Source organism: Cupressus sempervirens, chromosome 2 (assembly GCF_028749045.1).
Source record: "Cupressus sempervirens isolate cs-2001-9-10 chromosome 2, ASM2874904v1, whole genome shotgun sequence".
NCBI classification, from domain to species: domain Eukaryota; kingdom Viridiplantae; phylum Streptophyta; class Pinopsida; order Cupressales; family Cupressaceae; genus Cupressus; species Cupressus sempervirens.
Window position 1 is genome coordinate 644,135,641 of NC_143119.1, and position 22,204 is coordinate 644,157,844.

The 22,204-nt window shown below is 37.1% G+C and overlaps 1 protein-coding gene across 1 annotated transcript in view; it reads right to left on the reverse strand.

Moving 5' to 3' along the window:
- Nucleotides 1-19,820, reverse strand: part of LOC149575021 (uncharacterized) — a 131,778-nt gene extending 111,958 nt beyond the window's left edge. Inside the window, exons 1-2 of the mRNA XM_089814880.1 lie at nucleotides 19,379-19,820; nucleotides 9,856-9,904 (exon numbers count right to left, since the gene is read on the reverse strand). Coding sequence (XP_089671006.1) covers nucleotides 9,856-9,904; nucleotides 19,379-19,586 — 257 coding nt within the window. The 5' untranslated portion in view covers nucleotides 19,587-19,820. The remainder of the gene's footprint in view (nucleotides 1-9,855; nucleotides 9,905-19,378) is intronic.
- Nucleotides 19,821-22,204: the final 2,384 nt, after the last annotated feature.

The following is a 22,204-nucleotide window of genomic DNA, read 5'->3' on the forward strand; positions in this document are numbered from 1 at the left end:
TCACGTGTTTCTTCGATCAAACCCAATCTCTGTCGTGTCTCCTCCAAAATTTCCTCACTACTTCTCACTTGTTGGTGCTCTGGCGAATCGAACCATTCCCCTTCAATTACTGCACCTCCCACGGCTCCCTTGTGGTCACCTTCCATGACACCTTCATGGTTCCCCTTGGCAAGTTGCTTTAACCTTCGTCTTCATTTGGTTTGTTGTGCAAAAATTAGGGCTTGGTGTTTGGCATGTACGACATTGATTTGTTCCCTTTTATTTCTATCCTTATTTAGTATATTTGGCATATATACTTCTCATTCATGAATTTGAAACAATGCATATAAAAAGAACACTTTTATTTATGTATATTCTTCATACATCATCACGGGTCATCAATGCGACCATTACAGAGTTTAGTCTTCTTTTCACTCACACTGTTCTGACATTTTACTCACATTCCCATGGCCTAGACTCATGGATTAGACCTCCAAAGGTTTTCATCACGTTCCTTAGATTCCCAATGGTTGCATTCCAGGAAGTTTCAGAGAGTTTGTTGTCTGCATTGTTCCTGCTTGATTTCCTCTCATTGCCTTGTCTACGCCAAAAACACTTGAGCAAACAATTAGGGAAATTGATGCAACAAGTGGTTTTCCGTGAGGGTAACATCCAATGACTCCCAAACAGTGTCCTCTGGAACCCCTTCACATACGGCTTCTCTCCGTACAAAGGTTTCAATACTCGCGCAGAACAAAATATGAAAGTTTGCGGTTAGTTCATGCTCACCTTTGTATAGCTCAGTTATTTGATTTTTTTTACTTCGCACGTTCTCCTCGAGAAGTATTCCCATTTATTTTAGTCTCCGTATGTCATTGTTCATGTCGCACTCGCCAAATTTGAAATCGACAACGACGCCAAATGTTTACCATCACAAGTAAACAGGTTTAATGCATAATAGAAAAGTAGAGAATGTAATACTAAGTTTCATAGAATTGGACTGCTGATTTCATTAATGTTCATGACAATACAATATAAGATAATGTACTTCTAATTGATATCTAATGCCGCTTAGGCAGATATACATATAGTACCCAAACGGGTGTGACTCAACCATCGCATTCCAACTACCTTTGGTACTAGACAACTTACACACTTAACTAATAACTATTCCCGAAGGTTTACAAACAATTCCCAAAGGTTACAATTATTCCTGACAACCCGTACCATTATAAATTTGGCCCTCTAGAACTCTTGCTACCAATGAATCATTAGCATACTCTATTGCAATTAATTATCTCTAATTAGTAGTAATCCCCACCAAATAATGTTTACGAGACCTCCTAGAAAGTGCAAGAGCAACTACATTCTTTTTTCCTTCAACATATACAATGTCGAAATCATATGCCTGCACTCTACTAACCCTCTTTTGCTCCCTAACATTGAGATCATTTTGGTTCATTAAGTACTTGATATTATTGTGCTTTGTTTTGATGATAAACTTGCCCCCAAGTAGGTATGGTCTGAATTTCAACAAGGCATTCATAATGGCCAACATTTATCTAACATAAACATAATAAATCCTCTCAACGCCTCTTTGTTTTTTGTTCTCAAATGTGACGGGGTGCTTCTTCTACATCAAAACTACTTCAATCCCTCCTCCTCAAGTATCACACTCCAACTCAAAAGATTTGGCAAAATTTGGTATTGCAAATACATGGCATGTGGACATTAGCTACTTTAAGTGCTCAATGTCGGCATGCCAAGACCAGATTAACACTTCGCAACCCACACAGAAATGCACGGATCACACCATTTCTGTCATTATCTGCCGATTCCGCACTCTTTCTGGCAACCACGGATGCGTCCCCTTCCCTTTGGCATCATCTGTCACTCATTCTGAACAACTTGATTCTGTCGACGTTTTTTTTTTTTTTTTTTTTTAGGTACTGAACCTCTGACTGGCGCCCGTGTCCTACTCCATGGCCTTTCTGTCCTCACCCACAGCCTTCTTGGCATCGCCCGCGGCCTTCCTGTTCTCCCCGCGGATCATTAGTTTCAATTCCTCTCTCTTCCTTCGTGATCAAATTTTCGCTGACTGCCACTACCCACTCATAAACTTCTGTGCACTTTTGTAAGAAGAACTAAACGAGACAACCCCCTCAATTGAGACGCCCTTATCTGCCTGTGTGAAACTAGAGCTTGACAAAAACCAATTTCCATACCCTGTTTCATGGCTCTGAATTTACCGTTGGCTTGGAGATCGCTTGCTTGCTGCATTTGCTTAAAAATTTCCAAAACTGAACCCTGCAAATCTGACAATGATTGCGTCCCCCGAGACAACATTTGCTTCAAGCGTTTCTTCAGCGGAAGCTTTTCCGTCTTCTCAAACGCCCGCGGAGCTTTATTTCTTCTCCGTCGCCCGCGGGGCTTTATTTTCTTCGCGGAAGCTGTTGCCCACGAGGCCTCCGTTTGGTGTTGTCCGCGGGTAGACTTGCCCGTGGGACCTCCGGCAGGTGCTGCCCGCGGGGCCTTTCCGCGGCTTTTTTTTTGCTTTTTTTTTTAATATTTCTTTCTTTTCTTTTTTCTTTTTTCAATTTTTTTTTTTTTTTTTTTTTTTTTTTTTATAAATTTTATTTTATTTTATTTTTTCCAAATTTATTCCTAAAAGAAATCAAATAACAGAGGTACCTCCATTTTGCCTCCAGGCGTCGCCATTCTGCAACGACGACGGAGTCAGGTGGCCATCCTGTGACAGCGACAGAGTCTTCCTGGCACCATAGTTTTTGAATTTGGATCTGTTGACTGCCGGAGATACCTTCTGCCCGTCCATAGTTGATAATCTGATCGCTCCATTGTCGCCGACCTTCCAAATCTGATATGGTCCAACCCATCTGCCCTTAAACTTTTTCACTTTGGTTTCATTCCGACCGTTGTACACCTTATGTCTATTCTGTGCCACCTCCGTCGCCCACTGTGCCTGCGGTCGTCGCACAACTAGATTATTTCCTTGCTGTCGATGCCCTTCCCCTAATTTTATGTTGCGGTGTAACCTTTTCTTTCCGCGCGGTCTATTCACCATGTACCGGACAGTGGGATCTTTCGTTTTTCTGTGTTCAAACTGTAGGTTCTTCCCCTCAGCTTCAGCCATGGCAGTTTTTCCTTCTTCCACTTCCCTGCATTCCTCCAAACATTCGTTTTCCTCCTTTTTCTCATCTTCGTCGACCCTTAGCATATTACAACTCGAAAAGAGTTCGTAGTCTTCTATCTGCCAGTGGTAAAGGCCATTCACCGAGTCCAAGTTGTCGTCATTTGATCTTCCGTCAAGTTTGAATACTCCTTCTTCATCCGGTTCCATTCTCCTCTTTCCTTCGTCATCACTCTCGCCTTCACTGTCAGAATCTGACAATGCTGCCTCCTCGCCAACCATTTGTGTGTGCAGGTCAATTATGAATCTTTTGCCTCCGCGCTCCATTGATAGGGTATTTCGCTTCCAGTCATGCTTTACTTTTGCTTGCACCAACCAATCTCGTCCCAGAATAGCATCATAGCCTTTTCTTTTTAATGGAATGACCACAAAATCCAATAAAAATGGTTGCGTACCAATTGTTACCGGTTGCGCTTTCAGAATTCCCAATGGTTTGATTTCATGTTGGTCTGTCGTGAGCAACTGAAATGCAAGTGGCCACAGCGTCGGCTTTCCCAACTTCTTCCAAGTATCCTCCGGTAAGACATTCACGCCGGACCCTCCGTCAACAATTGTCTCTGTCAAAACATTTCCCAAAATCCCCATCTCGACGACCGCTGGATGCCGTCCGGAGGTGAGTGCCAGCAGCATTGGGTCTGTTGCCGTCGCTTCCGTACTGTCCCTTCCTGTGTCCTCCGTTGCTTTCGGAAACGGTGTATGATTCAGAATGGCTGTCCGTAACTGGGGCATTGTGAGAAGGAGGTCACTTATCTTGACCGGTATCTCCGTTTGTAAGATCTGTCGTACAATGTTTTGTTCTGCAAAGTTCCTTGCCAAGGTGCCGGTAATATCCTTCAACTGAGATGTCCCCATCGACGATGCCTTTGCAATTTCCGCCTGCGCTTCCCCCACTTTTCTCTTTTCCTCTGTTTGCCTCCGTGTAATTGCCAGAACCTCCTCTACATCCGTGCCAACATTGATCAAGTTTACTCCAGCCTTTGGACACTTGGAATCTTCGTGATCGCCGGGTCCGCACCATCTGCATAATAATTTCGGTGTGTTTGCCTCTGTACAATCCCGCGCAAAATGACCCCACAAATTACATGCTCGGCATTGAACGATCGGCCGTCCGTTTGCATCATACTGAGTTCGACTTCGGCTCCCATTATTATTGTTATTATTGTTGTTATTTTGTCCACACCGATTATTCCTGTAGCCTCCAGCTGTAGCGCCGACGGCATTCGTGTTTCCGTTGCTACCTGATGGGGAGGCCTCCTATGTAAGAAGCAGCTGCAGAGATCCTCTTGTTTTTATGTTAAAGGGGCAGTCCTTTGTCGAATGTCCCATGATCTGACAGATGTCACAAAATTGGTTCTTCGGACACGATCCTTTAGTATGACCGTCGGTCTTACATTTCGTGCACCACAATTCATTACCTTTTGGCTCTTTTTGCATATTTTTAAACTCCTTCATCATTCGAACCATATCCTTCTGTAAGGCACGAACCTTTTTGTTACTACCTTCGTCGTCGCTGCTATCATCCTCCGCGGATTCATCATCATCAGAGTCAGAGGAGCTGGTTTTCTTCTTCTTTGTCTTCTGCGCACTTTCAAGGTCCAGTGCTCTGTTATAAGCATCGGCATATGATGACGGTGGCACAATTTTCATTTTCCTTCGCAACTTCGAGCGTAGGCCGTCCACAAACCACCTTTTCTGCAATCTGTCCGCTGGCTTGCTTTCCATTTTGTTTATTAAGTCTTTCAATCTCCTGGCATAGACACGGACAGTTTCGTGCTTCCCTTGCTTGGTATTGAAAATTTCCGCTACAATTTCATTGTCATCCCGCAAAAGTTTAAATTCTACCAAGAACTCCTTTTTAATGTTATCCCATGTATCCAGCTTCTGCGGATCCATATCCGAAAACCAATCAATCGCGACACCCCGTAGGGTTGCCGGAAATTGCCTGGCCCATTCGTCGGCATCTGTGATTCCATTTGCCCGCCAGATCGTCTCACATGTCTTACAATGTCGGAGGGGGTCGGCTGTACCATCGCCTTCAAATTTCGGTAATTTTTCTTTGGGTCCCACCATAACTCTGGAGGTCTGCACTCCTACAGTGGTCGGCACTCCCACACCGGCAGGCTGAACTCCCACACCGGTGGTCTGCACTCCCACACTGGAGGTGTCGACTACTGCAACCCTTGGTGAAGACATAGGATCCTCCAAAATTGTTTCCCGCGGAAGTCTATCCTGGACGAAGAGGTCACTCCACGCTCGTGCTTCGTCGGCACTGCGAGCCGTGCGAGTTGATGCTCTCCCGTCTGAATTTTCTTCCCTCGGCGAACACAAATTCAAGAACTCCTCCCATGCTTCTTCCACCAATTCCACCCGCTGTCGAGTCTCCTCCAATAATTCCTCCGCACTTCAGTTTCCGTCAGCAATCTTCTGGAATCTCCGTCGGCGTTTGGCTTGCTGTGCCAGAATCAAATTCTCTTGCGCAATACGGATTCCATCTTTTCCCTTTACCTTATTCCGATCCTTGTTAAGCTGATTTGGCATTAATCTTCATTCCTCCCACCTTCCAGATTCATAAGGCAACGGCGCCAAATGTTTACCGTACAGGTAAAGAAGTCAACACATACAGACAATAATAGCAGAATAGTAGAATTATATTCGCAATAGTAGATGAATCATGATTTACAATGATCCCAGACGGGATATAAATACTACTGTCGAACCTTCCCAAAGGAGTCCATCGGCCACAATTATTCTATCCGTTACAAACTATTTACCGCCGGACCGTCGGCTACGGAATACCGAAACACCGCCGGACCGTCGGCTACAGAATACAGAAACACCGCCGGACCGTCGGCTACAAGAACACCACCGGACCGTCGGCTACAGAATATAGAAACATTGTCGGACCGTCGGCTACAGAATACAGAAACACCGCCGGACCGTCGGCTACAGAAACATCGCCGGACTGTCGGCTACAGAAACACCGCCGGACCGTCGGCTACAGAATACAAAAACACCGCCGGACCGTCGGCTACAGAAACATCGCCGGACCGTCGGCTACAGAAACACCACCGGACCGTCGGCTACAGAAACATCGTCGGACTGTCGGCTACAGAAACACCGCCGGACCGTCGGCTACAGAAACATCGCCGAACCGTCGGCTACAGGAACACTGCCGGACCGTCGGCTACAGAATAGAGAAACACTGTCGGACCGTCGGCTACAGAATACAAAATACTGCCGGAACCATCCAGTCGGCTAACACAATGCCATCAAGATGTATCGCTGCATACTTAATGGCCTCTTCTTGCGGCATAGCGTTGAGCTGAATATAGATGTCAATTTGAAGTCTTCCTTGAGCTATCATAATAAGGAAGAGTCAATTTCCCTACCTCCCTTGCAAATTATAATTCTACATTCTACCAGTAGTATGGGGTCTATGCTTCATCCTAGCATCAATAAAGTCTCTCAGTGAGATATGAACCTAATACTCAGGACCTCCACTCTCTTAATCATGTTTGAACTAATCCTGAAACTCTGTTATTCAAGGCTCATTGTCAACCTATCCTGGTGCCCTAGGTGGAAAGGTGCTGGATTTTCACAATGACCAAGTCCTCTCCATTGTTTCCTCCATTATTCCCTCCATTGTTGGTTCCTTTATTTCCCCCAATATTATTATGATTGTCATTATTTGCACTAATAGCATTGTTGGCACCAATATTCACTCCAATTTGTTGAGCCATTAGTTCCGTTAGGAGGTGCAAATATTGAGTTTTTTGTTGTCCTCTCTACCTATAGCTCGTTGCCCTCTAACCAAAGCATCCAATAAGTTCAAAAAATGTTCTCTCCGATATCTTGCATTTCTATCACCCATAAATATGTATTTTGTACCTCTACTGCACTCTGTTCTTACAACCAAGTTTGTAGCAGACCTGCTTCCATAAGCATTATAATGTTGTGTGAAATGGTGCTGGTCTAATCCTGACATACCACCATTCTATAATAACGTATCCTAGGATGGTAGACCATAGGATACACTACTCTGGTACCATTGTAGCATGCTGCTCATTTTTCTTGAGTTTTTTTATTTGTTTGTGCTATGCAGTGGATTATATATCAAAGAATGGTGCAGATAGATAGAAATACTTGCAGCAAGTAAATAATTCAGAAATTTGACAATATTAAGAAATTCACAAGGCTGAAACCATATTTTATTCTCTGAATTGAGCACAATTTCTCTCAAAAGTATGAGCAACCCAAGTCATTAAATGACATAATGTAATTCCAACAAACCCACAAAATGCAGCAATGAAGAAGTCTGTTTTATTCACAAAATCTACAAACTAGCTCTATAGAAATGGACACCAAACTCCAAGAAACCGTCATAAAGTAGCATGATAGATATAAAAGGTTGACTTGCCCAACTGCTTCCCAAGAAGATAACAAACCATCCTCAAACCCTAGTGATCTCCTCTTCTAGTATAGGCATCCTTCCGTGAATGGTATGATCAGCAATGAAGGGGACAGCCAGCCTCACACAGCCACAAGATATATCAATTAACTTACAAAATCTCCTTAATCAGCTCCCATTGATGATCTCTATCAATCTAAGCTCTGAAAACTGAAGAAGAAGAAGATATCAATCACCAATGAAGTATAGATGTGATTTCTGGATAAAACCACCAAGAAACCCTCCAGATTGTGTCTTTCCATCAATGCGGAAGATATTGTTTGTAAGGAATTTCGTCCTTACAAACTCTTGGAAAAGCAATCTCTTCCAAGAACAAGAACAACATCAAATATCAAATCCAGCATCAGAAAAATGAACTCCAAAGCTCCCTTATATAGCCTCCCAAAATCACTCAAACCTTGTTCTCTGCCTTTTCAAAATATATTATTTAAAATTACTTATCTGACCAAAGTGGCATTCATCTCTCCAAAATGGTCCCTTTGTTAAACATTTAATACTTGAATTTTATAGTCATGTAATTAAAATATTTTAAATAACTATAAACTTATAACTTTAACTCTAAAAAATAATAACTTGTCGTTATTAAATTAAAAAACACTAGATTATATTAAATATTGAAATATTGATATCTATTTCTCCCACTAACACATCTAACTTGAGTAACCTTGCCAGCAGGATCAATTGGTGCCCAAAGCTAGCTTACTAAAAATAGTGAGTATTTAAGAACTCGTGCAAAATCATTCTAGAAAGTATAGTTGTATGCAACATAACCTGATGCTCAAATAAATATATTAAGCTGCATCCAATTGGACAAAACTCTCAAAGTTCCCTAACCCTTTCTCATTAGTCTACAGAAACCCACTAGATAGGCTGACTATCCACCATACTAAACTGATTGAAAAAGGGGCACTAGACTCCACCATCTCCTTGCCAACCCCACAATTTTGAAAATAATAATGTAGTTCCTAGACACCTTTCCCACCATACCAGAAACTCAATGGAACACTGCTTAATTCTCTAAAGATTTCTTAAAATAATATAAATCAACATAGCTTTAGCTAATCAAGGCTCGCTTTATATTAACCCTCTCACTTAAGATGTTATTTATTACTTGGGATTCCCATAAGTGAATATTGCAATCCAACCAATTAGCACTCATATTTCATGTAACACCTTATTACCTAATTATTTTTCAAATATATTTAGCACATCTTCAATCATGATATAACAAATGATTTTGGATTGTTATAAGTTTGCAAACTACTTTTCTCCTCTGCTCTTGTAAACATTTATGAGACTCTTTAATTTAATACAAACTTTAATCTTAAACAAGCTATCCACCTTTTTTTGACGACCATGAAACATTTAAATTTACCAAGATCACCAATAAAAATTATGTGTGTTTTTCCATTGTCCATTCTAACCATATCATGGAATTATTTATAGTTGCTTTACAGTATTCTATTACAAACATTGGCAGGCATTGATAGGTTAGGGCACAGCACACCTATAACTACAATTCATAACAATTACACTTGCTTAACAATTTAACGAGTGCATAATTTGGAGGAAAATATAAATGTTGATTGCCCACAAACCTACATAGATAAAAAAGGAAGAGAAACCAATGGCGCAAGCTGACAAACAGAAACCATTCAATGCCTAGGAAAAATCAATTTCAAAGAATAGTTCAAGAAAAATGTCATGAAACAACTAAAAGTAAATTTATTAATTAAAACACAATCATAACAAGGATCAAAATATGGGAGCAGATTTGAGCTTTGTTAGACTCGATTGGAATGATCAGCTTAAGCAACGTCTATAGGGCTTTTTACATTATACTGAACATTTAGAAGAGCTACAAAATAGTTCACAAAAGCTTCCATTAACCACAAAACTCTTTTGACAATCAATTTTAGAGATAAGAGAAAGATCTTATCAGAAATCATTCATAGTGTTCAAACATAATGTAAGTAATAGATACATGATTCCAAAAGTTTTTGCTACAAACTTGTTTTCAGAACTTGGTCCCAAATAAACAAGTAACTTAAAGTTACAAATTAGTTTGTTAGTTTCATTGAAGTTTTCTTACACATAACAAATAAATATGGATTTTGGTACCATGTGCACAGTAAAACAAAGATGAAATTCATGAACCAGTAATAGTTCAATTAAGGGGAAGCAAATTGGTCTTACTTACTTTTTGACATACTTGTTCAATGCTTTTGGAAGCTCAGAAGCCCTGACATCTGAGAGAAAATTATAAATTGTGAGAAAGAACTTTCTTGAAATCTTTAATTCCATTTATAACAGCCTGGGATACAGAACAACTTGTTTTATAGTAGGGAAATTTTAAAACTGAAGCATATAACATCCAAAATTCATAGTTAGAATATTTCTAAAAGGGGAAAACTGTAATTGACCATACGTACGAGACCAAAGGTTCTAAAGAGATGCACTCAGCCAGTCAATCAATGAAAATATACTGATTTCAAAATTTGTGTGCATAAAAACAATATCTGACAAGACAAGACCATTCTTGATGACCAAATATTGTCAAGTTTACAAAGTTCAGTCATAAGACAACAAATAATTTAAGATTCCATGATGTTTGTAGCATGTGCTTTTGTAAAACAAAGCTAGAACAAAATATACATGAGTATATTCCAGTATGATGGATAAAAGTTTGAGCTAGAAGTATCAAATTAAATTTTAAAGGTTTGTTCGCCAACTATTGCACCCATTCCACTCAGGTTTCCATGCTTGTATATGTTGCACTATGCACAAGTTTATGAGACCAAGTGTGAATGGAAGAAATGGTATTGGGTGATTACTTTCATTGTCCAGAATCATACATCATTATGTGGTTAATATGGAAAACTTCATGTCACGTTATTTATGTTTAAGTATCTACTATCATCCATAGTCTGATGCTTGCGTGTTATTCATATAAAAAAAATCTGCCTGCATTTTTAATGTTGCAATTTGGGACGAGGAAGACAAATGTTGGGTGAACAAAAATACAAATTTAATACCACATTGAAAAAGTGTTGGAACTCATACTATTTAGAAAAGTTCCCAAGATTATATCTTGGGAAAAAAATCTATAAATCAAAAGCTAAAAATCTGCATTCAAATATAGAAAACAACATTATAAATATACATCAGTATGCCTCCCTCATTGAAGTTATCTCATTCGTCTCCTCACATCCATCCCCTCACATTCTCATTCTCTAAAAGGAAGAGCTAACTTATAGAATTCTAGAATAACCGTAAAAGCATTACTGTTACCATATTATATAACCCTTACTTTTGATTGACCATATAATGTCCCCTTTTTGTGACATTAGACGGTTAATTAAATAATTAACTTTTAAGTTGTCAAATTATACCAAATCAAATGACGGCTTAGTTTAGTTATTTAATAGACTATTAAGGTGTCTTTAATGGAGCCTAGTTAAAAAATTAATAGAAGTCAGTTTATAATTATTTTCCTTCCAAGTTCAATTTTAAATTAAAAAAGGAAAACATGTAAAGACAAATAAAGGGAATTTCAAGAGTCTGCTGGAACCTTCACCGAAGGATTATAAAAAGGCAGCTTGAGCTTCATTTTGGAGCATGCTTGATTTTATCATTATGTTTGGTTCCTCTCTTGGAGAATTTTGGGATTTTGAGGACGGAAACCCTCGAGCTTGGAAATAGTGGACGGAAACCAATTGATATGTTAATGATATCACTTTGGTGTCTCACTTTGTACTTCAAATTCATACTTCTGGTTATCCAATCTGACAGTAAATTTTGTGGCTACGATTGGATATTTTCTTGTTGCTTTATGGAAGAACTAAATGCAATTTTCATATTTCATTTTAGAATCTCGTTTTCAATCTGATAATGCATGATTGACAATTTAATATGTTGGTTTTAAAGAAATCATTTGCATGCAAAAATGTTTGTTTAAATTTATATGTGAAGTTCCACGTGAAATAGAAATTAAGGCATAAAGATCTGAAATTTTATCTGATTTGGCAAATAAGGATTTTCTTTCACTCTGGATGTTATGGTTGATGTTTGGAAGCAAAAGGGTTAAATTTATTCAAATTTATTATCATCAGGCATTGGATGGCTTAATTTATGAAGAATAATATAATTACTTGATCGATTTCCAATATTTCCATATTTATAATAAGATTGGTGAATATATTAAGAGGCATGAAGCATAGTTTGCAAACTCTCCGAGTACTCTCAGAGTTGCCGAGTACTCTCAAGTTTTTCTGCTGGGCAAGTACTCTCAAGTTTAACTCTCACGTATTTATAGATGTTAAAAAACGTAGGTAAAAATGTTGATGCATGGAAAACATTGGATTAGATGCATTTTTCACATCATTTTAGTGCTATAAAACTATACATTTTCTCTATTGAAATGTCAATTACTAATTTAATACATTTTGTAATTGTATTCTACAAAGAAATATATGTTTCTTTAAGAGATTTTAAATTTTAGTACTTTTTGAGTTGCCGAGTTTTCCCCGAGTTTTTGTTGACTGTATGCCGAGTTTTTTCCGAGTTGAAAATTGTGGGCTTGCCGAGTACTCTCCGAGTCCGAGTCTGCAAAGTATGGCATGAAGTATATGAAATGGTGGATTTCAAAATTTATTGGGCTCGACTGTAATATTACAAATAAGATTTATTTCATTGAGTCATGGGTGTAAATAACTAGTGAAAGGGCAATCCTTTCCTTAAGTTGGGTATTTGCAATGTTCGAGAGCCACTAAATATTTCAAGCATTTTGGTGCCATGTTTGATTTTATGCCTAGGAGCTTATAATATATTTGTCATGGAGACCATAATCCTTAAGCATTGACATGTTGTTGTACTTGGAAATAATAAGTTTGTGTAAGCAATAGTGGAGGTTTTCAATATCATCAAATCGCACGGTATCATAAGAGAAAACATTCTCAATGGGTCCCTATCATTTTATGGCTTCTTTAGACTTTAAATGTATTGCTGTATTAATTCTTGGTGTGAGCAAATGTAAATATTGAAGAATATATAGCTGTACTTTATTATCCTACAAAGATTGTTCATCCTAAGGGTTTGCAATTGATATCGGGGGCTTCAGATATATGATAATTATGCTTTACAAATAAACTATTTTGCGCTCGCCGACTTCAATGATTTTGGAGAAATGTTTGTGTGCCTTCTAATTATTGGGAGTCAGACGGTTTGGAAGTTATAGTTCAGTCATATTAGCTCATGATCGAGTGTTATTTCTGTGTGTGGAGAGAACATTATTGCCAATCATGCTTGGCAATTACTTGGTGTTTACCATCATGGGTAAACAAGTTTAATGCATAATAGATAAGTAAAAGAATGCAACACTGAGTCTCATAGAACTGAACTGCCGATTCCATTAATGTTCATGACAATACAATATAAGATAATGTACTTCTGATTGCTCTCTAATGCCGCTCAGGCAGTGTACATATAGTACCCGAAGGGGTGCGACTAAACCATTGCGTCCCAACTACATTTGGTACTGGACAACTTACACACTTAACTAATAACTATTCCCAAAGGTAATAACTATTCCCGGAGGTTTACAAACTATTCATGTCGCCAATCTCTTCTTTATTGTACCTGCTCTTTCTACAATAATCACTGGGGATACTTGAATCCAATAGTGAATCATATTGATGCAAAATATACTTCTGAAGCTATTCTACCAGTCTTTACCTTGGTGTGCTGATATTGGTGTGATTTAACAGCAACAGTTTGGGCAAGGAGTTCATATTCTATAAGAAGATTGAGTAATGATTAGGAGACCAGTATTAATAGGAGCCAAGGAGCTGAGAACATCATAAAGAATAGCTGTGCAGACATATTAATACTTGTCAGAACCAGCAAGAAGAAATAATAGGGGATGGGCTCACACTGGTGTCTGTCCTATTTGGTGATACCAAATACTACCTTGCCGTGAATCTGAGGTGACGGAAAACGTGCACAATCTGACACAGTCTGTCTTCAATATTAAGGTCTGCAACATCAGGTCAGGATAAATTGATTATTTTCTATTCTTCTGGAACTACATATATGATCTAGCTATATCCAATGAACATTCAAGGAAGATATAATTGGTTAGTATGAACACTAGAGTTCTGGACATCCATTTTGTCCTGCAAATTCAAATTGTAAACCACAAGCTATCAAACTTGGTATGAATACAAATTGCTGCTCTACATTTGAGATTCCTGTATGCGGGACAATTGTTCGATATTTTGCCTAACATTGATTTATGATCAGAAGCCCCAATTTATATCTGTTGTGCTTCTTCCTAATTGCATCTGACTATACATCAAAATAATCTATCATTTGCAAATCTGAAAACCTGACACATTGTCAAATTGTCAGATTGTGGATAGGATTTATAAGTGAATGATCTGTTTTACATAAGATTCTATGAAAGGCCACTTTCAAGTGCTAGTTTCATACAGAATTCTTTCAAAAATTTCTGTTTAAAAAAAATCAAACTAAGGTCGATTTTGAGAAATATTTTTCTGTTTCCTAAAATATAATGTGGCTTTACTTAATTGGTCCAAGGTTGAAAATTTTCAAAGTTGAAACAAAACAAAGACATAAATTTGTTCCTCATTTTCTTATGAGAGGTTTGGTACTAAGACCATAAATTTATCATAACACAGGGGCGAGGCTATGAACCACCATGCTGTTTGGGTCACACTTATGAATGTACCCCATTTTTAATACCGAACAACTTCACTTACCTTATTTCAAATACTTCACAACCTTATACCTACATCATTTTATTTGAACTTTTATTGGAATTCTAAAAGATTGTTAATTCACAAGAATTATCTCCAAGGAAAATTGCTAGAAAAATAAAAGCAATTTAACTTAAAAGTAATTTGTTAGTTTCTTAAAGATAAGGAAAACAATTACAAAAATTGTTATGTTCCTATTTTACTTTATTTTCCAAGGAATTTTGTGATATGGCAATGAAGGGTGATTGTAAGTAGCTGACCTGATTTCCAGTTCTCCACAGACCCACTACCACAAGGCAACTGATAACTCAAATGCCAATGCTTGGCTACGATTGCAGTAACTCCAATGGACATGTCAAGCTATGTTGTAGTGTAATCTAATGATTAATGAGTGCGTCAAGCATGACTCGTGTTGCAAATCATAAGAATGTGGTCCAAAATATCACAAAAATGTATTAAACTGGTCTGCAACTTCACCTCAAGTTAACCAAACCAGAAAAGAGATCGATTGTATAAACAGATTTTGTTAAGAGAATTCTATTTAAAACCATTATTTTTAAATTCATGTGTGACCTCGTTTGTAAATCTTATTCTTGTGTACAAGCTGGTTGCAATATATCAAACCATAGGCAACCCATAACAGTTTTAGTTTTGAACATGCTCCCCTGTACTCTAGCCCAAACCTTTCTACAAACATTTGTAAATTGTAGCAACTCATGTCTCTCAATGGGCTATTTTTTCAATTTTCTGTAAATTAGTATATGCATAATTAAAAGAATGTTTGAGAAAAAGTTTAATTCCATTTTATACTAAAAAAATCTTTTTTTCCTTTTATTATAAACTAATTTTCTAAATAAAGCTAATCAAGTCTCAAGGAAATAGAAGAGTTGTTTTTAAATGAGGGCTAATTTATTAAACAGGTAGTAAAAGTTGAGGCAGAATGGCACACTCTACACAGGACTTAACACTAACAGAAGTTAAAAAAGGAAAACAGCTATGCTGCACATGGCCCAATGAGAGTTTATTTATGAAATTCATTAGGAACATTAAGTTTTCACAGTCCACGTAAGTACTTATGTTCTACCGTCTTGAAGAAAAATGTCTAACAGATTCTTGCATCAAGGTTTTGGAACACATTAAGCAATCCATCTTCAAGACAACTCAATAAAAAGAAGATTAAAATGTGAAGGCAGATGTTCACGTGTAACAATATCTTGTTCTTTTACAAGTACAGAAGGGCAGATGTTAAAATGGGTAATAAATGTTAGAGCAGAATGGCACACTCTACACAGGACTTAACAGAAGTTAAAAAAACAAGAACAGCTATGCTGCACATGGCCCAACAAGAGTTTATTTATGAAAACCATTAGGAACATTCTGTTTTCACAGTACATGTCAGTACTTAAGTTGTACTATCTTGAAGAAAAATGTCTAACAGATTATTGCATCAAGGTTACGGAACACATTAAGCAATCTATCTTCAAGACAACTCAATAAAGAGAAGATTAAAACTTGAGGGGAGATGTTAACTTGCAAAAAAATCTTGTTCTTTTACAAGTACCACGATTTGTTTATTTGAAGAAGGCTAAAATAAAAATATTTTATTTGCTAACAGATTTCTGAATTATTAACAACACACATACAATGCATGTCTATGTATAAAGGAAACCTTTTAAGCTTTGGCATCAAGATAAGAATCCAAGATAGAATAAAAATTTAATTGGCTGCTCCTGCTCTTTCTTCTTCAACCCTAACAACTGACAAGTGAGATGTAATGGTGCAGAGCAGAAAAGTCTCACTAGTACTGATCGTAGAAGAAGGAACATGGATCCATGTGAGATGGTGTGTTGTAGATAAGTTGGGATTGGGCCTCAGATTTTTGGGGAAGCAAGTGATGGTGGCTCTTGTTGCACCTTGTAAATAAGCCCTTGTGTTTAGTAATTGAAAGGTATTTGAAAAGCTATTGTCAACTTGATGAAGGGTGCTCCCCTTAATACCACAACATATAGCAAAAACAAAGAACAACACAAACTGAGAGAACAAAATATGGGCTTCTCATTATCACCACGGATGCGGAATTACAGAATTAAAATATATAAACCCACATGGATGCCTTCCTTACAATAGTCTGCAAGACAGAGCTGCAACTATCACCCAGAACTGCCCTAGATAACCTACAGGATATTCTTATATAGGCACTTTTAACCGCCCGAGAAGGTTCTAGAGACTAAGCCCTAACCCTTGAGGTCGACCGTCCCCATAGTATATTATTTCATTACACTTTATTACATATGATGGACTCAAGACAATTACAAATTACATTTTCGGAAGGGTCCACTTCTGGAGACCATAACTAGCAAACTGTTGACCCGATGAGCTATTATAACCCCATTCTGGAATCCTCAACTAGCTATCTACAAAGGATGATGGAGCAAGCATCAATTAGCCAAGGTTTCACCTCATTTCGGAGCCATTTAGGCCTTTGGATAGCCAAAATTCATACTGAAAATCTGCAATAACTGCACCAATACATATGATATATCAATAAAGTTCAACTGACAGAATAATATGTCTAAGATGAACCTCCACATATGAATTAGAACAATTTGAGCACATAATACCAACTTACTAAAATTAGCAAGCTCCCACAAATAGCAACTTTGTACAAGAATAGCCCTTATTGAAAACAAAAAACTGGAAAACTGGAAATAGAAATATTTTTGGGTGACGCAAGATTGCACTTACACCTAGGATGCTCTTGCATCACAACTGAACCAGGTAATACAAATGAAAAACAGCTTCTAGTGGATTTGAAGACATCCAATGGTGAAGATAAGTAGAAGGCAGCAATTTTGGCTTCCTAGATGCATCTTTTGAAGACTAAACCATCAACAGGTGAACCTCTACCCCTTTTTGATAGGTAAGTCCGTCCTTTGTGACGAAGACAAGCTTCCCAAGCAAGTTTTAATCTATAAGTTTCATACCCTATGGTCTTTTGCAGACTTAAATATACTGAATCTTAAAATGTTGAGTAGAGAAGATTAAAGGCACAATAAAGATATATACTAGAGCTCAAATCTTTCTTTATGTTGCTGTTTCAATCTAGAAGAGAGATCTTTTATTTTAAGAACTGACCATTGTTCTGAGATAAAAATGTTTTGTTGGTTAAGCCATGGTTCCCAGTCCTTAATCTGATACTTCAACAATTTTGGTTATGCTTGTACAGGTTTTGCTTCCATATCTCCTTCTGAAATTCTAAGTGGATACATGTTCCTAAGGTACAGGAAATATGTATGGTAGGTGTTCCAAGTCTATCTGGGTACCTCCAAAGATTTACCTAAATAGATATGACTCAAGGTGGAAGTTAGAATTGGAAGCAGGTGTTAGATTATCAAAATATTTTGTTTCCATATTATAGGTGCTTTCAGATGGGGGCATAAGCATCTGAATGCAAAGCAGAAAATGTTGAAGATTGTAGCTGCAATAGAGATCTTTATCTCTGATTTTATGTAATAGAAATATGACCATTATGGTCATCTTCAGCTGAAGAAGACATTTATGATAATATTTGAGAAAATATTATATGAAGAGACATGTGTCATGCATCATAGGAAGAGGCATGCGTATTGAAATATGAAAGGACTTGTTTTTAGAAATTGAAGAGACCTTCAGTTGTGAGATGAAGAGTCTCTCAATTCTATATATATATATTGTATTCAATGGAAAGCATTGTACTTGAACATTTTATTATCAATAAAAGTGATATTTTTGTGGTGTGGCTGGGTTTTTTCCCTTCAAGTGGAAGGGTTTTCCTAAGATAATCTCTTGTGTCTCTTGTACCTATTTGTTGTTCCTTAATGCTGTTTATCTTTAATTGTGGGCCAAACTTAACAGAAAAACCCAAAAGTTCAAAAAGGCAACATGGTGGCAAGGTGCCTGCTTCCCACATCTAATAATGAAACACACTTCTCCCCATTAGATGGTCTACAATATAGTCGGGAGACTAATTTAGCCAATAATCAATCAACTGAGGTAATAGTGTGAAGGCTAATCCTTTGCCTCTGAAATACTCATACATTGTGAAATGCTAGCTTGCATGGGAAGTACGGGAAAATGAGGATTTGTCAAAAAAAAAAGGTACAAATATATGTTTAGAAACCAATAAATTAGAATGTTCACAAGGCATTGAGGTTGCTGCAAAATCAGAGAATAAGCCTCCGAAATTTCTAAGCCCAAAGCTGCTCACTCTTTCTCCTGCAGGCATCCAAATGTTGCTTGGAATCCATACTTATCACAAGCTGAGGAATGGGATATAGGTACGAAGATTCCACTCTTCATTAGACACAGTTATTCAATCTCTTTCTGCTTTGTCTACTTCTTTGAAGTAGGAGGATGAGAAGAAAACTACAGATTGGACAGAAGTCAATAACACAAAGGCTACTCCAAGGAAGCCGACTTTGGGCATATCGTTCTAGGTCCCACAAGATGAAGGTAAGGTATAATGGTGTATGGGATATAGTTTTGTTACCTTTGACAAGTAGAGTATGTTCTATCAGGAGGAAAATCATGTTCTTACTGTAAGATTGTTGTTTGGGTTAAGACCCCATCAATAAGCCCCCAAGAGTCGAATTTAAGGGAAATAAAGATCAGAAAAAAATGATAATTTTCAAGAAAAAACACAGATTTGCTAAAGAATTACACGAGAAATTAATTAAATGCCCTCAGTGTGGTCACACAGAGAATATGAAAATGCTAGAGTAGGAGAGACTAGCAGAACAAGTTTTCCAATCGCAGCTATAAGTCTTTAAGCTCCCTCAGAATTAACAAAATTATAATGAATTGTACAGAGTAAAGGCCCCATTCAACAAGATTGTCAAGGCACCGAAAAAACTTGAATTTACAGAATGAGATTTTAAATGAGATTTTAAACTAGTAGTCTGAGAGTACCTTTTATTGGGCAGAGTAGAAAAATGGCAACAGATGCGAGCTGCAGTTGCCTCCTTCCAAATGACGACGATGAGCTGCATCTTACAGGCTTATGGGTGTGCAGAGGTAAAGAAATTGATATAGATAAAGGAGAGCATTTCAACTGTCTGTAGTTAGCCATACACAGCGCCATTTTGGCTGAGGGAATTCTTCTTACAGTAGTGCACATATATATTTAAAGTGAAGATCGAAAGCAGTCATTGAAGAACTGTCTTGATTTACAGTTGCTTAATTTACAGAATTAACCATCGAAAATAGATAATTTGGATTACTATTTAACTGGGTACTGATGTTTTGCAACTACAGCAAATTAAGAATTCTGAGTTTTATAACAACAAAAATAGAGCATTACCGCTCGGACAATGGATGGACAAAATTCTACAAAAGCACATTGAGCTTTTTTCATTAACTCTATTTTCAAATGCTATGTTGAAGTTTAGTAATTGCTTTAAAAGAATTGTGAAACTTATTGGTTAGTTATTCATGTTTATTTATTATTGTGAAATTTATTCACTAGTTCTGTTAATTTTTTATTAATATTTATTTGTTGGGTCATAAGGTATATTACATTCGTATAATTTGTTTGTTGGGTCATAAGGTATATTACACTCATATCTTTTCAAAAAAAGAAATAAAAATATCCTTCTTAAAATATTGTTATGCATATGGATGTCGTTGTTTCATCTTGATATGTCCTTAAGAGACATTGAAGAAATTCTAAAATCTAAAGACGTAATGGTAAAGGAGGATGTAATGAAAGCATAGACATTGTACAATTTAATGATGTGATGGCAAAGCAAGTCATAAGTTCAATCATTTTCGGTTTTAAAACGTTTTTATTTTGCAACCATAGGTCTTCAAGTAAAATAACTAGTTTAATTGCATTTGAAGTTATTAGAATCTGAGGCCTATAAAATGATTTATCTTATTTTTCAAACTCTATGACGTGGCATTTAAATCAATCAGAAATCAAAATGTGTATTTGGTGATATTATAGCCTATCAAAAGTCCTTCACATCTAGAGAATTAATTTTGGCGTCAAATTTTATGCTTGGCTTTTTCAATAAAGCACATTAGACAATATTACATGGGTCAATAGCTAGATAATTTTCTAGAGGGAAAAATGGAGAGAACGAGATTGAGAATTTTGTAGAATGAGAACTCTACAACCAATAAGACACCAATTGGAGAATGATCTTTGGGGGAAGGATATATCATCAAACAAAAATCAACATATATGAGAAAAGGGAGAGTCTTTTGGGAGTTTTTTGTAACCAAATAATAAGGCATCTCAACTAGCTGCAGACATATGATGAATATTTTCAATGAATGTTTTGGTCCCCATATATAGACAACCTAAACCTAGAGTTACAAGAAAACATGAACAAAGATTAAAGGATTCATTGAGGAAAAAATCTAGAAAGTTTCACAAGTCAAGTTTTCTCTAATTTTGGAGTGCTTGAGAATGGTGCAAAATGGATTAGGGTCAAAAGTTGGAAAGGAAATCATATAGAAATTCAAAACGATAAAATTATCTACAAAGATTAATAAAATCCCTACTTTCATTCCCTAATTTAACTTTCCCATCTTCCAACTATGAAATTTGGACTTTCACCCCCCTCTTCCAAGGAAGGCATGGTTGCTCTACTATTAGGACATTTTCTCTAGAAGGAACCTTATAATGAAATAGATAAATGAAATGCATGGTATTGGAGACAAATATCGAATAGGCAACTTTGTAAACATAAATCAAATGGTTCAAAATGAGTGGGAACAATTAGATTATAGAATGGAAAGGAAAGGAAATTTTTAGAGTAACTTCAACAATAATCAAAACTCTTCTCTTTACTTCCATAATAGGTGGAATTATAAAACAAGGAATAATTAACTAAAATGATGTATTAGAAAGAAGAAGGAATAGATAAAGACAAGCAACATTTGATTGAGGAAATAGATAATGGAGATAACTCAAAAGGCTTGGCCAAGGATGCTTTAAAGAGGTCCAGAGAGCATATGCATCAAGTCAAATCCACTCAAGCATATTGTTCTTAAAGGAGTTTATTCTCCAATAGATCAATCGTCTAAGTCAAATGGCAGTATTTTGTAAGTTTTGGAATATTTCCTTTTCATTTAGTGAGATTTCATAGTGGATTAAGGAAAATTTATTAGATGTGGAAAAGATAGTCTTCCTAGATAGTGAAGAATTTTTTTTCATATTTATCTTTGTTAGATTGTGGTGACTGAACAGGAAAGTATTGTGCATACTTCATAAACTCTTTGGGGCTTGGGGTATCGCCCTAAAAAAAATGGGGCTCTATTTTATCGAGATTTTGGACCGACATGTAATTACTAGTTATAACCCTAAAGCGGTAAAAATACTTGTATAAAAGAGCTTAGGGTTAGAGATTGTTTCATAGTGGTGATGTGAAAATTGGTTCTTGCAGCGGTATTGAGCTGTAAGGAATTATAAATTGTAATCAGGTTGTAATCACTGGATCATAATAATATCAGACTTTTTGTTTGGTGGACATAGCCCAGGGATTGGGTGTACCACGTTAAATCTTGGTGTCTTATGTTCTTTTCTATGTGATCTATTATTTTTTGATATTGGTTATATTTGCATGTAATTATTATTTTTGTTTGTGGTTTAATCCTAACAAGTGGTATCAAAGCGAGGTTATTTTTTAGTTATCCTCTGCTAGAAAGTCTCACAGTTGAGTGGGAGCGATGGCAGATGGGGTAAGCTGAGGGTTGACAAGTTTAACGGGCAGAACTTTTAGTTATGGA